Genomic DNA, 17,298 nt, shown 5'->3' with positions numbered 1-17,298 from the left:
ATCCTTCAGAAAAACAAAAACAGTTGATTTCCTAAGTGGATGTTTATAAGAATTTCTCCGGACACCTCTTATTTGGAGGCATTAAACCCTTAATTACCTCTGTAAAAAAGATGGTGCAACTATTCTATAAACTGTTGACAACCTCATCAACAGAACTACTTAGCTTGTCCACTTTACCAGCTGTATCTTCTTGGGTGTTTCTTCATACTAAGATGAAGGTGTGATTGTAACATATGCTAACAATGTAAGCCCATATAAATAGCAGTGGAGATCAAGCAGTGGGCATGTTACTGCATGCTAGCTTTCAAAATACTTACCTAGGGCTTTTGTATAATTTGTTTTTTAACTAAACCCTAGTAATAGGGTTTTAAAATAATTTGTAAATATGTCTATTGTAGCCTATTTCACTTGTTTTCTTGCTACTCCTCTCCTTAAAAAAGGCTAAAAAATTCCACTACAAAGGAACCTTTTCTGATTATGATTATAACCAAATGGGTTCAGGGATGCCTAGACAGAAAGTAGCTTTAGAGAAGAGGAACTGGGGGTAGTGAGTACAGGTTGAAAATTAGTCAACAGTGTGTCTATACAGGGTTGAAGGCTAAAAAGAGACTGCTTTGCACTACACATAGCATAGCCAAGAAGGCAAGGGAAATGGTTATTCTTCTTTGTTCAGTACTTGTGTGGCTGCATCTACAGTAAGACACCCAAATTGGGCTTTACAGGTTAAGAAGATGTGTCAACCAATTGGAGTGGGTTCAGTCAAGAGCCACAGAGATGGTCAGTGGCTGAAGCAGACAATGTATAAGGAGAGGTTGGAGACAGTTGGGGTCATTCAAACTGATGAATAGAAGACAAATTGGTATCTTCAAATACTTAATGCATAGTAATAGAGAACAAAAATACCAAATCTTCTTGGACATATACAGCAAAAATTGAGGGGCAGTGAACACAAGTTACACTACAGCAAATTCTGATCATGCTTCATGAAATATCTAGATATAATGAAAATTATCCCCAGTAAAGACTTTCAAATACTTACAGACTGGAATCTGTCTTGCACACTTTTCAAAACCAAATCGGGCAAGACCTTTTGCAACCTGATCTAACTTTTGAACAGAGGTTGGGTCATCTGATCTCTAAAAGCCTACTATGGGGCCCTTCTATGTCTATCAGATAGGCATACATACAGATACACTCAGATTATCTAACACTAGTTTATAGCTCATAGGTATAGATGTTTGATAATGAAAATAATAAAGTGTTAGAATGTCTGTCATACATTGTTCATTGTCAGTCATTTATAAGAGTGCATGCTTACAGCATTCATATAGGAACACAGATCTTTTAAAGTGAAAATTCTGCTGTTTTACAAGGCAAATATAATTTTTGTTTACTTTTAAAATCAACTTCTACTATGAATTGGCTTTGCTATCTAAAAAACTTCCAGCTTCTGACTATAGGTTTATGAAGACAAAATGTTCAATGCCTTTGTAGATACTTTGTGTATATTAACATATATAGACTAATTCAAAATATCTTAATCTGTTGAGACAAAATGAACTGTTATTATCTTATTTATTTTTGAAACTCAATTTTCCTAGAAAAAGAAAGAAAATACATAAAAATATTCCTGAAACTTAAAAATAAATATTTTTCATAATATTGTATATAGCATGCAATTAATTTTATTGAAAAAATGTATGTTTTATACAAAAAAAATGCATACTTAGCTTCTCCCATATTTGCGTTTTTAATAATCTCCTTCTAGAAAGGTAACTAGAATGCTAAACTGCAGATTCGTTTGTTAATTTGGTGCACATGAGAGACAGAATGCTAACATAAAAAGTACAATACTCAGTGCTTCACATTCACTCTCTCTTATTACTAGCACTTACTCTATGAAACAGTATTCTTTTACCACATGATGATTCCTTTTTTGAGTAATAGCAATAGAGCTACAATTTTAGAATGCCTTTTTCCCCTTTGGTGCAACTCTGAACTCAAGGCATCATTTATATTCTTTTGCACCATGTATAATACACTGTAACACAATTGGATTTACTGGTGCTAGACAGACGAACTCCTAACCTTTAATGTCAGCTGCATTAGCATATAATTTCATATCTTTTTCTCAGATTTATCATTTCACCTTTTACAGTGCACAAAGCTAATGTAACTTCTGCTGATGCCACTGCAAACTGGTTAGGTTATTTTATTTCTAACCTTTGTGAAATGGCAATGTGCTCTTCAGAAGACCTAGAAAACTAAACTGAAATGAATGTGCTCAATGCTTTCCTCTTATTTCTGTTTTTTCCTTTTCACCATTCTTTTTCATACATCAACATTGTTCCTTCCCCAGCCCCTCTTTAAAAAGAAACAAACATCCATTTAGGATCTGCTGAGAAGAGCAAATTAGTTAAGGAGCCAAATGGCCACATTGCTGGTTTAGCTTCAAATACACGTCATTTGAGAGAAAGGCAAAGTTTTTACACCAGATTTAAAATATAATATAGCAAATATAATATAGCAATTTCTTCAAATTTCCCAGTGACTGCTAAGAACGGCTACAACTCCTTACCTGAGCAGACTCCATAACTCCCCATGGGAAGTACACTTTCCCATCTCCTCCAGACAGTTCTGCCTCACCCAGTCACTTAGGGTAGTATAACATAAAACTGGCAACTGACTAAATCAGACATATGTCATATGACAAAGGTAAAAAGAAATGAAAAGGTAAAATATCTGAGGTGAGTGTTACTGTTGTGACAACAGTAATTACATAAAACGTTTGTCTATGAAACATTTACATTAAGTTTAACATGCTGAACAGAGTTCAGAGCAACCCAATACATCATTTTTTACCACTGGAAGATACAAATAAAGTGTTGATTATATGTCCACTACAGTAATTCATAATCAATTCCTTATCTACATACTATCACTAATTCATTTGACAGTTAAATATTAAACTATTAAACTATTTTTACAAATATAAATTAAAAATATAATTTTAAACAATGTATAGTTTTGACAATTGGATCAAATTACATGGGAGTCCTTTCAAATACCTTTAACTTCTTTGTCATTCTTGAACCATCTGATATCAGCTGCTGGCTTACTACCAGATGTCTTGCAAGTTAGCTGCATCCTCTCTCCCTCCATAACTGGTGAAGTAAATCCAGTAATTTGTGGCTTCTCAGGTACACCTAACAAGCAAACAAGCAAAATGTTTCTGATATTTTCAACTGCTAACATAAATATATGACCACTGCAAACTTATTTTTTTCATGTACTCTAAATTCTGATAATAGAGTAATTAGTTGCCTTTTATCAAAACTGAATGCCAGTGTTTCTTAATGTAAATAAAATACCAACATGACCTTTAGTTGATAATAAATATATAAATAAATAAATAGCAAGAAAGCATCAATCTTTCTAAGGAAAGAAGATCATTTGTATCTTATCTAAATATATTCTGCATACAGGTCTAGTCTGACTTATTACAAGGTTTAAACTGGTCTGCACAGTAAGCAGGATGCTAAAGTACATTGGCAGTACAACTCCAAAAACAGGTCAACAAAAAGCTGAACTGATCTAAGTTCAGAACTGATGTTTAGGCATGAATTATGAAGATTTTAATACAAAATCCAGGGAAAAAGGAAGATGAAAATAAACACAGTAGTTATTTTATTTTCAGAAAACATACCAACAAAATAAAAAACCCAGGTATAATCACAAGTCCATTGGCTATGGAGAATTCTTTAGCTGAATCCAAGATCTTAGGATCACAAAATACTATATACATCATACTAATTTGGAAGTGGTTGTTTTTCAATCAATCATAGAAAATTTAAAACAAATTTATGAATAGCATTTAGAAAAAAAAAATCATCACTATATGTATAAATCCATTTGACTTTGCAAAAACACAAGAACCTACTTTAAAATGATACTGATGAGTACAATTTTAAAATCTCTGAAAATGTCATTGTTGTAACTTGCATCTGAAGCACTTTGATGCATTCATATTAGTGGCTAGGTAAAAGGATCAGTCACAGTACCTGATCCTGTGCCCTGTATTTCACAATTTGGCTTGTTTACATCTCTTTTCCTAAATGACAGATTATGTACATAAAAAACAAGCAGCAGTACCTATCACAGAGTACATTTCTGTAATAAATCCACTCCAATCTTTCAGGACACAAAGTGGTGTCTACTATAATACCTTGACACTAAATAAATAACGAGATTATTAGTACATAAAAAGATAGTTTATCTGATTAAAACAATTAGAAAGATACATTTCAATGGAAAATATATATTTCTCAGGTGGAAAGACTTTAAAATGTTACTTCAAAACAGAAAATTACAATTCTAAAATGAAAAAAGACAGGCATCTTGGAAGGAAAGTATCTGATGCTGGGAAAATGTAATTACACAGACCATGGAAGATCAAGTTACTCTGTTTAATAAAAGAGGGCTATATGTTTGTTCTGCCCTTGTAATGCATTTTTATGTCTTTTGAGCATTTAAAAGTTTGAACCGGTCTACTCATCTGTTGTTTAGATCATGAGATGCCTCTCTAAAGAAATGAAGATTAACCTCAAGCAGCTGTTATTCCAGAATATTCTGCTATTCTGTTCTGAGTGTATTTTTTGTCCTTAACGACAAACTTGTGAAGATTTTTGTAAAACAGTCTCACAGGGACCAAAAAGGAGATGTATTTCAGATCCTATGCACAAAACCAATTCCCTGGCTGGATTAATGTGAATATTACTGGTACAGAGACCATCTTACGTTAGTCCTATTAAATTCAGCTGTGTGCCTGTCTATATATAAAATTAAAACAAAAAGAAAAAAAGAGTCAAGTTCAGAGACAGAAAAAGGAAAAAAGAATAAAGTCAATCTCTAAAATCATATAACCTCTTAGGTACGCAGGTGTGTTTCAATGAACAATAGCAATTTTGGCTGATTGGGCTACTGACATTCATACAATCATATAAAGCTTCAAGCAGAAACTTTATTTCCTGGGCATCTCTAGATATCTATTGCTTTTCTATGTGTATCTATAACCTTTGGGGAAAACAGCAGAGCATTTAGAGGATAAAGAATAAAACAAGCAGCAAACCCAGTGAAAACATGCTCTATGTGGCAAAAAAAAAAAAAAAAAAAAAAAAAAGCAGAGCAAGCTAAGAAAATGCACAACTCAGGAAAAGACTATAAAACTCTAAAGCCTGTTTTAATTTCATGCTTTTTCATTTTCTTCCCTTTGCCCTATAAAGTAGGAGATGAACATATGTGCTTTCTTCACACTTATGGTGCTTGGAATGTAGAGTTTGAATCCATTTTGAGGGGCACTCATACTGTGGTATTTGTGTGCTCATTAATTCATTATCCTGACCCAACACAAACAGTAAGATGCATGTTATTTTTCAGCATAGCCATATGAAACTATAAGTTTCAGGGACACAAGATCAGATATTTACATATCTCTTCTGCAAGCTTTAGAAGAGTTCATTCTTATCATTATTGGTCATAGCCTTAGAAGTTTACCACTTGCTTCTTTAACGTGGATATGCTTGCTTATTTATACTTACCAAGAACGGTAAGAAAAGCCTTGGAGGTTTTGACAGGCATAGTAAATAAAGAGCAGGTGTACTGCCCTTCATCTGACAGAGACACATCACTGACACTGATACTCAGTTCATGCCATGAAGCTCGAACCAGCTCAATTCTGTTGTCCCTCAGAGCTGAAAAACAGAAATGAATATTATAAGGTATAAAGCAGAACGTTAGCAAAGCTTGGTATATTACACAAGAAGCTCTGTAAACTATCCTAGTGAAGTCACACTAAATAATACAGAGATATGAACACAGTTATCTTTATGCATAGTAATTTGTTTTCTTTATGGAACAATGCACAAGAGTTTAGCAAGTTTCTGAATTGTGAACTGACTTACTTGTAATACATATAAACCTGAAAATCGAAGGGACTTAACAGTTACCTTTGGTCTCCCTCTGACAAAAATAACTGATTTCTGCCACCTGGTAGCTTTGTTCAGTGCCTAAAATGACTCCTTTCTAAAAGTATTGTTGCAAGTATTTAAAAACTTGGATTCATATTGAGAATCTGAATATCTGTTTCATCTACTAACAAACTATATTTTCTATTTTATTTGAGGTGGTTGAGTATAGTGGTTATACTTTTTTATCATGGCTAGAAATCTGATCTTCTATCAGAAAACCATTCCTAACAAAATGCTGTTTGCCTGAAACCACAGCGGGAAGAACAACAGAGAGATTACTTCAATTCAAAATGACACTTCAGCTAAAGCTTTTAATTCTTAACTATTTTAATGCTCGTATTTAGATTAACCCACATTTCCTATTTGCAAACAGTCAAAACATGTCTAAACATTCAATTTATTTGGAATAAAGCTGTTTCAGGAATCCACATATATTAATTAATTCTTTCTGCAGCACAAGAATACTATTATCAGAAGTAAACACTGTAATTCTCCTACGTGAACAATACAAAAGCCTCTATAACTCAGGAAGTTCTGCTAGACTCAAATCTTTGACCTGACGGTGTTTGAATCTCCTGTCTATTTTTATAGTAAGTCTTTAATAGTCAAAGTAAAATGGGACTGTTATAATTACCAGGAGACCTATGCTTTGATTTGTGAGAAGAACCAAGATGCACAGTCCCTAAGGCTGTTCTCATTCGCCTCTTTCAAAAGTCCCCAAAGGCTCTTAAATTTGTTTCATCTACCATTTATATCTGTCCAATGATAAAAAATGAAGCTTTACTGTGTTTCTTCTGCTACTAAATCTGGATGTTTCTGACCCATTGCAAGACTCCCCAAGTACTGTCAACAAAGGAAGATTTACACCAAAATAAACTGCTACAGCAGAGATTCAGCAAAAATGTCACTTAAATTGGTTGTCTTCTAAGGCTACTATTCAGGTTTCTTTACAATGACTTCAAGATGAATTTATTGGTTGTTTCAGGGTAGGTCAGCTAAAGCTTGACTTACTTTCTGCAGGGTCTGATGGCTGAAAGGCGACAGCTTAAGCAGACCTGACACACAAGCATGCAATGCACTGCTCCAGGGCACATCAAAGTGATTGAGATTGTGTGTAATGGACACATTCCAAACATATCTGAGACATCTTCTGGCCAATCATAGCAGAAGTAAATAATTATTTAATATGTAATAAAAAATGCATGTAATGATGAAAAGCAGGGGCAATATTAAACAAACAGGCAGGCAAAACAAAAGCCACAAAATGAAAAACTATGTATTGCCAATATGCAGATATAACAACCAAGGAAAAGATGCTCAAGAAAACTAGAAATACACAGAAGCAAGCTCCTATCAATGCAGAATAGCAGGCAAAGCTGATGACTGTGGCTTTACTAGCCACAACAGTGAAGCTGTTGCTATCTTTGAGGAAGTAGACAGAGACTCAGAATTCATTTATCAGCATTTCAATCCTAGTCAGATGCAAGCTGAGCAGACATAAAATGGTAGTTCATTTCACATTACTGACCTTTCCAAAAAAAATTACTTTCAAAATGACCCAATGCTTCCAAATAGTTTGATTCCCACACCCATCATTTGGAAAACAGAATAGGAAATTAAAAACAAAACAAAAAAATACATTAGCCTTCCATAATTTGAAAGCTGTGACTTCTGCCTCCCTGAGGCAGAAATTGTGTAAAAAATAATGCAGTATATCATCTTACATAACATTTTGTTTTGTTGTGATTTTCAATTGCCATTGCCTCATGATAAAGATTCACTGTTAAAATATTTTCCTACAGATGGGGCGATATGCAGAATCTCAGGCACTGAAAAGAAGTGTGATGAATTCCACTAGAGCACAGTCTACAGATGATGCCAGTAGCAAACCACTTCTAATCTACTGGTAGAGAAAAAGCAGCAATTGAAATACAAACCAACTGGATGGATTAAATTCCTACTGTTACCCTCCCTCATTTTTTCCCCTCCACACCTTTTTTAACGTTTGTACAACGTGAAATCATCAGCTCAATCAATTTTCTGGAAAATGGGTAAAAATAACCACTGATTGAGAGCTGAGATCAGATATCCCTTGTTGCAGCCTGGAGTGAATATTTATTGAAAGCATGGAAAAGAAGTTTGTAATGGAAATACCAACATGGAGACTTTGCAAAAAAAATGCTACAAAAATAGTACCAACATAATACTCTTTTGAAGGATAGCTGTTTGCCATTTTTATAGGTACTAAGTCTAAATGCAAGTGATAACCTGTGCCATAAATTTCAAATCTAGACAGACTGGAGAGCAAATAAATAAAATAGTAATAATAAATAAAAAAGTACCACTGCTGTTTAGACAAGGCTAGAACATACATGGAGATTTTTTAGATTCTTACTTTCAAAGTCCATTCTTCTATCTCCATCTCCATCGATATCTTTATCTATACCTGTTTAGAAAGCCACAAACTGCTCCTGTGAAATTGATAGCTGTGTTGTATGCCAGAATTGGTTTGTTTCCATTTCTGTTCATTACATATAGTTAAAAGGGTGAAGTTGGATCAGAGAAAGGAAGGCTGCCAGACTGTATAGTCCTGGCTCTTGCACTCTGAGTCAGGAGAAACCTTCTGGGAGAGGGTGACTGCTCCCTCAGAGAGCAAATGAGCAAGCTGCAGCATGGGAGAAGGCAGCAGTCTTGGTAGCCAGCCAGCAATCTCCAGGCACACAGACTGAGTGGAGCAGTGGTCTCTTGAGTGGCAAAGTAAACTTTGCCAAGCCTGGCTGAGCCAAGAAGCCCGTGAAGTCTGAACAGAAGCCAGCTACTGGAAGGGATCAAACTGGAAAGCAAAAGCTTGAAGGAGAAGACACTCCTCAAAGAGCTAGTGTGGAAAGGAAGGTGATTTATTTACAAAACACTGTATTCAATACATTTCAGCAGATCTGAGTTCTACCTGTGAAGAGTGAGCTCATCTACTTTATTATTTTCTACTTATAGGATATGAACTTCAAAAGCTTTTTATAAGATTTTTGATTGGCTTTGCTTTGCAGTCAGAATTGCCCCAAACAGGGCAATTTTACCAGTTTCAAACTAACTGGAGGTTCTACCGCAGTGGTGGAAATAAAGTATCAAAAAGTAAAACATAAAATGTTCTCTCTTATTCAATTAATTGCTGAAAACAAAAAGTAGAACTGCATGAATTTGCAATTTGGTACACACTAACAAACAGACTTCTATATACTGTAATGTCCAAGCATTGTTCAATACATACAGCAGTAAATATTTCTAGCTCCCCACAGGAGTTAACAGGCTTCTGTTTAAAGCATCTCATACAGCTACAGTATTGCACTCAAGCCGATGGTATTTATTCCTCTACTTTTTAAGAAGGTTATACTAAGCTGCATTTTGTATTCCACGGGTAGCTTCTGAGTACTATTTATTAGTTGTATTGCCGTGGGCAGACAGCCTAGGTGCATACAGAAAAGATAGTTTTGCCCCTGTGGACTCTACATATTCTTTCCTCACTAGCATCATTTCCTAGCCCCACTCCTACCTCTGCCTTCTCTTTCAGAACCTTCCCCAGATGCTCTTCCTTTTTTTCTGTTTCACTTTTTAAGAACCCCAGCAGACCTTTTGGGCTTCTTGGGAATTTTCACCCTCCTTACAGAATCACTACCTTCTCAACAGTATGAATGCTTACATTTTTGCATGGTATAGGGATGCCAGAACAGTAAATAAGCAGAATATATATTTGACTTCTGGGAAATAAACATATGTCAAAACAGTAACAAAGAATACTACCACTGGCATCTCCTTCCTGCACTCTTACCTTGCAAGCACTTATAAAAATGCAGCAAGAAAAATAATTGCATTGTAAATTCCAATATGCCCTAAGTACAGTATTTCAGTTTTCTGTAATTTCCAAGCAAATATGATGTAGTTAATTTGCAACATATGAAAAAAATATGCACAAAATACTTGTTTCTAAGCAGACACACTTCGTTTACCTGTCATTCTCTCTTTCAATGGAAAAGATTTCCTTTCAGAACAGTTTCTGACTCAGAAACAGGCAACCTTGATATTTTGCATATTTTAGGTTATTATGAGTAAAAGACAATTAATGTATTTCAGCTACATTCATTAGCAATTGTTGAGGCTGGTGACCATTGGAGTAAAGTTGTCTCATTGCACAGTCACAGAAAGCTTCACAGAAAGCTTTTTTTTTTTTTTTTTTCTATAAAACAATGCAATGACCATATGTAATCATGCAACAAAAACTTTAAATAATAAAGAGAGAAAAGAAATTTAAAAATTTACACTGTTGTGGAAGAAATATCCACATTTCACACTGGGGGAAAAGTGACAGTTGGACCACTTCAGTAAAGTAGACAGACTGCAGCATCTCTAATCTTATTTCTCTAAAGTGACTACATCTTACCAGTGTTTGGAGTCAAATATTTGAAGAACAGAGAAAAAAACAAACAACAACAACAAAAAAACAAATCCTCCAGAGTAGTTTGCAGATGTTTTGACAATACTAACTTGACATCTGCTGCCATCCTGGGATTCACTCAACAACATTTTCTTCCTTATGTTAGAGTTATTCTCTCTGTCGTGGGAATAATGCAACTGCTAGTTGGAACCAGAAAGATGTCTCGTACTCTACAGGTCATGCTAAACTCCCAGAAATTGAATATGTATGAAACCAAAACAATCCTTCTGATTTTCAGATTCCAACTTTCTGAATGCAGTATATGTCATCAAATATCATCAAATCTGAAACAGATTTAATGGGAATTTGTTTTTGGATATAATTGAGAAGGCCTTTTGCTTTGTTCTTAATGAAATTAATATACCAAAATACTGCAGAGATTATCTACATCACTTGCCAATAGTTGTGCATACAAATCTGTAAGGGAGCAAATGAAAACAACAAAACAAAACACAAACACAAAACCCACAAACTATTCTTGTTAAATGAGTCACTTGTCTTTGTCTAATTTTCTCAGCCTTCATACTCCGTTTCAAAACATTTCCCTTGTATTTCTTTTGAAAGATCTCTGTACTCATTAGTCTGTTACTGTATTAATAGTTTGCCCATTTCTCAACTGGCACATCAATTCTATTGATGCCTGACCTATCTACTAGGTACCTAACATGGTATCTGGTCTAATAATTCACAAAATCTCTATTATTCGTATGTGGAAAGAGAATCATGTTTCTTCTTCTTCCCAGTCATGCAATTTGATTACCTTCATACAAGAATGGATAGGAGGCTAGGGTGGCACTGTGGATATTTCGAAATCACACATTTTCTATTTCTATTTCTGCATGTGGTGAGGCCATTTTTTCCTCTCACTGGAAATTAATTCCATAGTTTTGCTTCTGTCAAACTATCACTCCTGCTCTTATCACTAGCTGGTCATGATTCCAACACGGTCCATAGGTCAGAAAGAAAGATGATCTCTTAATTAGTCTGAAATCCTGATAGACTTCAGTACCAGGTCAGAAACAGTGAAATTGAGTCTACTTTCACAGGTAACGCTAAATATGCAGAGAAAAGAACTTGGTAACACATTAGTAGTTACCATATAGATTATAACATATTAGATTTGCCGATGTATTTATCAGTTGGAGTCCTTTAAAGATAACATAATTTCTCAGTAAAATTATAGCAAATAACAAAATCTGAAGGTCACAATACTGTAGATGAAACTTTGGCTAATTGGTTGGGGAACAGTATTCTAGCCAATTTACAGATACATGTTGATTTTATTTCACATTGATAAAGCAATTAGCAACATGGATCAGTTCAAAAAGACATCTTAAGCAGCATCTTTCACATCTGTGTCACATAGATGCTGTGGATAATTCAACTTCGCTGAATTTCCAACCTATTAATGTAATTATAGAATAAATTCAGGTATCATTGGATTTCATAGAATGTGCTTAGTAAGGTTTCTAAAATGGAAGAAAAATGTAACAATCCTTGGAGATTAGTTTTACCTTCATTCCAGTGCATTTCTATTTCTCTTTGAACCCTGCTAAAGCAAATCAAAGGAAGAAACAATGGTGTCAGTAGAAATACACTTCTTCTACCTTTAATCATCTGGTCATCTTACAGAATCAGTCATAACTACTCTCCTTCATGCTCTGGCTTGCAATCTAACAAGAAAAGACTAGATCGTTTTCAGCTGAGAAATACTGCAAAGGTATTTGATTAGCTTACTTAGAGAACAATGCTCAACAGCAAGCTGCTTTTGACTTTTTACATTTTTCAGATTTCTTGCCCTTTGGATAATGCATGTGCCAAGAAGTAGAGCAAACTCCATTATTAGAGCTGTTGACAGTCTCACTAACAGAGGCATTTTCTCTGTGCTTGCTTAATGCCTTGAAAAGGCTGAAGAAGTGGGGACCCAGAAACTACCAGTACAACATTATCTATTATTTATCCAAGTCAGCTGCATCTTAAGATCAAGTCTTAGATGCTTATAAGAAGTATCCAAACAGCTAGGTAATTTCTTCAGTGAAACTACTACAATTCTCAGTTACCTGCATTCTGAACAGGATAAAGACAGTTTAAGGTGACTTACAAGGACTTACAATCTTGAGAACATCTGTTAGTTTGGTTTTGCCAGCTGTTGCCACCTGACAATAGAAGGCCTGGATGATTACATGACCTTCATGAATTAAATAAATACCGTAAAACTTTCTTTGCCAGATTTGCTGCACTGAGCTACATTTTATCTCACAATCATTTTCTGTATTCTCTTCAGTTTATCTTTTTCAGGGCATTCAAGAAACATGGCAATATGCTAAAAGAGAACAACTTGCCTTCTAGGGTGTTTACAATGCCTATCTCTGGTATTAAAGAGACACTGTATGTATGGTCTGCTTCTCTGTCCAGAATCATAAGGATAAGTTCTAATATCTTAAGAAGTATGAGGACTCCCTCATTTTCAAACAAGAAATATAAATATCAAATCCTTCCAAAACATACAGGCTTGGAATGATGAAGATATTTTATGATATTGGAAAAACGTTTAACTGTACCTCCAAAAAATAAAACTAAAATCACATTAGTCAGGATGAACTGTTATCTTACAAGATCTGCTCATCTGGTTCCTTCTGCACTGGGGAATTAGAAGATTTCCTATTATACTAATGCAACTAGACATGTGCCACAGCACGGTAGCCTTGAAAATCTATAAAAATCTTACTTCTCAAATATGCAGCTGCAAAAATTAAAATTGCAAAATCATCTGGCAAGGTTACAGGTGGTCACAGTTAAAATAAATGAGATTCAATGGACACAAGTAATTGATAGAAATGATTATCTTATATACCAAGTTGAAGACCTATATTTTGAAACAGCAATGTAGGAAAGAAGCTCTGAGGATTGTGGAGGAATGGTTAAGTGAAATAGGACATGTGGATGTTGGGCAGTTAGGAGGCAATGGGCTAGTGAAGTACCGTACTCAATTCACATGAGTCTGGGCACATACGCAGCTGGCTGAGAGCCAATCAGGCTCAAGGACACGATGCCCTTGAGCGATTGGGAAAGTCCCTAAGGCAGGATGGTAGCTAAAAGAAGGAGGAACTAACTGAAAAGAGCGGGCAGTGTTAGCCAATCCTGAGCTTAGTTTTTGCAATATGTATGAGTTGATTATGTTCGAACTAGATAAAAGGTGACTGAGCTATCCATTAAAGTTGAAGTTCACTGTTCACTCATATTGAGCGTCTGTGTCTTCCTTCCGTCGACAACAGAGGATTACAGAGGAAATTATTTAACTGTATGTTCAAATGCAGAACCACTCCAAAAAGATGAATCTTATTCTGGGTTTTACTGATATTGTCAATTATGGTAAAAGGAAAAAATAATGATATGGTAGTCCAGAACTACATATATCACACTGTGCCATATATTGTAAATTACAGATAGGAACAGGCTCTCAGTTGGGGAGGTAATTTCTGAAGGTCTACTGATGGAATAGTACTGCATAAGTAATTCTATAAAAATGAAAATAATATAATGGAGAGCTGTAATAACAGTCCACACCTACCCAACAAAATACTAATAGAAGCCAGAAAAATAATTTCTTTTTTCTACAGGGGTAATACTGAAAATACAACAGTATATTTCAGACCAAATGACATTATTAAAGTACACTACAACAAAGATACACAGATTTTCAAGTTTGTTCTTTTGTGAAGACCAGACCAGGCAATTTCTCATGCTACTGATGTTGATATTAATCATTATGTCAACACTGTTTAAATGATTGCTGACCATGACAGTGTTAAGCTCGGCTACAATTTGAAAACTGCCTAGCCAAACAGCACAGAGATTTACCAAGACAGTCTATGTATTTCAAAGAACATCAGTTACAGTATACCCACTTCCTCCTCTTCAAGAGACTGATCTTTCACAGTCACCGCTGGTGACCTTCATGCACTGCCTTTAGTCAGCTTTGGTTGCAAGGGTAGGGAACTTAGAACAACTTGGCCAAAATTTACACTGTTAGCACAGATGGAAACTTAATTTCTCTAAAAACTTGTCCATATGAAACGTGTAATCCATGTGTCTGCAACTGACCATGTCTTAATGAAGCCATTGAACTGAATGACACCTGTATTTCTCTAACCTCATAGACAGTAAATCTAATTTTGCTCATTCATTGGCTACGTTACTGATTCCATCATATTGAAAATGTTTTTAGCGATACAAGTGAGCAATACATTGTGGTAGAGCTATATTAATAGTACTGCTTCATCTTTCTTGTACAGTCACAGTCTTATAATTTCTAAAGAGTTTTGTTGCATGCAAACATATTCAGGAGAATTTGGAGACTTTCTCACTTACTAATGATATAAATGTGAGAACAGCTCTAAGATGCCCCTGTTATCTTTCTGTACTTCTCGATCATTCATGTAGATACATAAATTAACATCATCCTTCTTGAAGCAGATGGCTACATTGACTAGATGTGCAGTAGGAATACTCATTCTTCCTAACTATATTACAAACTCAGACTACCTAAAATTCTGCTTCAGCCAGTGGAACAAGACAGCTTCCTCCAGACATCAATTAAGAGCAGGTCATTGCCTTGAAAATATTGCAGAACCTGAGCAAAACAACAAAGAAATCATCAATGACTGATGATTGTATCTGAAATCAATCTAGCAATTGATTCCAGTACCACTGCAAAGTCAAATCCTAATGTCTATGTCAACACTGAAGATTAGTGGTGACTTGCAGATTTCACTATTGAGGGAGCTGAAATATGGAATGAAGTATCAGGAGAGATCTGGGATGAGTCTGGTACAATTCCAGAGAGGACTGCTCTTTGGTGGTTTTAACAGCTTTTATGACAGAGCTCTTTAAAGTTTTAAGATGTCTCTCACATAGCCTTCCAGCAGATATTCTGCCTCTGAACCACAAGTACACAGATGCTTCCTCTTTTGTGGGATTACCCTTAGTTTTCCAGATGCAGGTGTGCTTTGAAGAACATCATCAGTGAGAAATGGTGATGGAAATAGATAACTAAGGGATTTGAACATCTCCGATACATGTAGGAGCTAACAGAGCTGGCAGTGTTTATCATGAAGACAAGGCAAAATACAAACTTAATCCAAATTAAAAAAAAAAAAAAAAAAAAAAAAAATTCATGCAGAACAACTTTCTAAACCTCTCATTTTCTGAGCAATGTTCTCTAGCTGGGCATACTTGGAGAACAAGGTTGGACTAAGAGACCTCCAGAGGTCCCTTCCAATGTGAAAGATTTTGTGATTCATGATTCTAGACATTTTTTCGTTAAGAATCTGCATATCACAAAATTCATGAATGTGACCAATATAGAACAACAACAATAAAACTTTGGTGGATATTCACAAACATTTTTCTTTAGCTTTTCCTAAGTAATTTTGTCCCTCATGGGGGCTTCTGATTGGAGTTCTTCAGAATAAACAGTAAATACAATTTAAAGCTACATAGCTAGAGAGAATGCTATTTACACTAGCAATAGATAAATAGTAATAGTGGTTTCTATTCTGCACTTTTCTTAACTGGTATAGTTTGAAGACTCACTAAGATACCTCTATAACTAACCTGTCTTCAATTATGTTTGAAGGACAGATTTGCATATCATGATTTTCAAATGAAAGAAGTATTGAACATTTAAAAAAAAAATCAAGCTGTTCCAATGTTGACTGCTTTTTGTGGTTGCTTTTAATAGACTTTAAATCACTTAAATATTGGAGATGCAGTCTAAGAACAACTTCTGTATTTACCTTGTACTATTGAATTGTATATGATGGATCAAGAATGACTTCCAATTCTGCTTCTCAAGTTGCCTTAGACATGGCACAAGCAAAGGAGGTATTTGGCCTTCAGGGTAGGGAATGCAACTATACCGTTTCCTAGACTTATCAGCAAAGTGCTTGTGAAAGGACATTAATTGTACATTTGGATGATAATATCTTCACAACATCAGATGTAATAAGTGGTGCTGTTGGTACCAAAACATTAATGTATTCAGTGTTGCAGATTGTTACTGCAGCATTGGTTCCTTTTTTAATATCCAGTTTTTAATTGTACTGTCCTTGATTCCTCTTTCTCTTTCCTCTCCCTTAACTTCAGAGATGATTTGCTTAACTCCTTTTTACTTAGCATTCAACTATTTTGTCTCCTTCTACAGGCACAAAAGGTGCCTCAATTTTTAAAAGTATTTAGAAAAATGAAGCTTTTGTCCATACACCTGAATCTCCTATCTCATCTTATTCATCTCGTAGACTCAATAGTTCTGGAAAATTTCCAGCAATCAAATCCCCATCCTCTGGTATAAAATAATAGCACTATCATTTTCAATAAATATAGTATTTTTCTTCTGTTTTCCATTTTTACTTGCAAACTCAGACAAGTTTGATGCATTTGTAAGATCTTACCCTTCTGTAATCAGGCTGTTGTCAAATTCTTCAATAAAAACTTGCTAAAACAAATTCTTTATTTAATTTATTTTCCCAATAACAGCATTTGATTTACTCCACGTACTTTTATTTTCCAATTGATATTTTTCCTGCCTCACTCATCCCACCCTTTCCTCATTCTTTATTCCTCTTATTTTTCTTCTTCCTTCTTATCCTTTGAAATCTTTCCTGACTACATACATATGTAGGTGTCAACTACCCTTGGAATAAACTTTGAATCCATTTGATCCTCTGTCTACTCTCTCTTACTCCTCTCCCCATCAATCTTTAATTCATAAGAACACCTGTTTGC

At 35.0% G+C, this 17,298-nt stretch overlaps 1 protein-coding gene across 2 annotated transcripts in view; it reads right to left on the bottom strand.

Moving 5' to 3' along the window:
* The window catches only part of CADM2 (cell adhesion molecule 2), a gene marked incomplete at its 3' end in the record, with an annotated part of 671,230 nt that overhangs the window by 120,338 nt on the left and 533,594 nt on the right, over positions 1-17,298 (bottom strand). Inside the window, exons 3-4 of one of the 2 annotated variants that reach the window (XM_082784894.1) lie at positions 5,598-5,750; positions 3,069-3,206 (exon numbers count right to left, since the gene is read on the bottom strand). In XM_082784894.1, coding sequence (XP_082641020.1) covers positions 3,069-3,206; positions 5,598-5,750 — 291 coding nt within the window. Of the gene's footprint in view, positions 1-3,068; positions 3,207-5,597; positions 5,751-17,298 lie in introns of those variants that run through there. The other variant, XM_082784893.1, reaches the window with a different exon arrangement.

Source organism: Aythya marila (assembly GCF_965140915.1).
Source record: "Aythya marila genome assembly, chromosome: 1".
In the NCBI taxonomy this organism is placed as follows: Eukaryota; Metazoa; Chordata; class Aves; order Anseriformes; family Anatidae; genus Aythya; species Aythya marila.
This window is presented reverse-complemented; position numbering and strand designations above follow the sequence as displayed.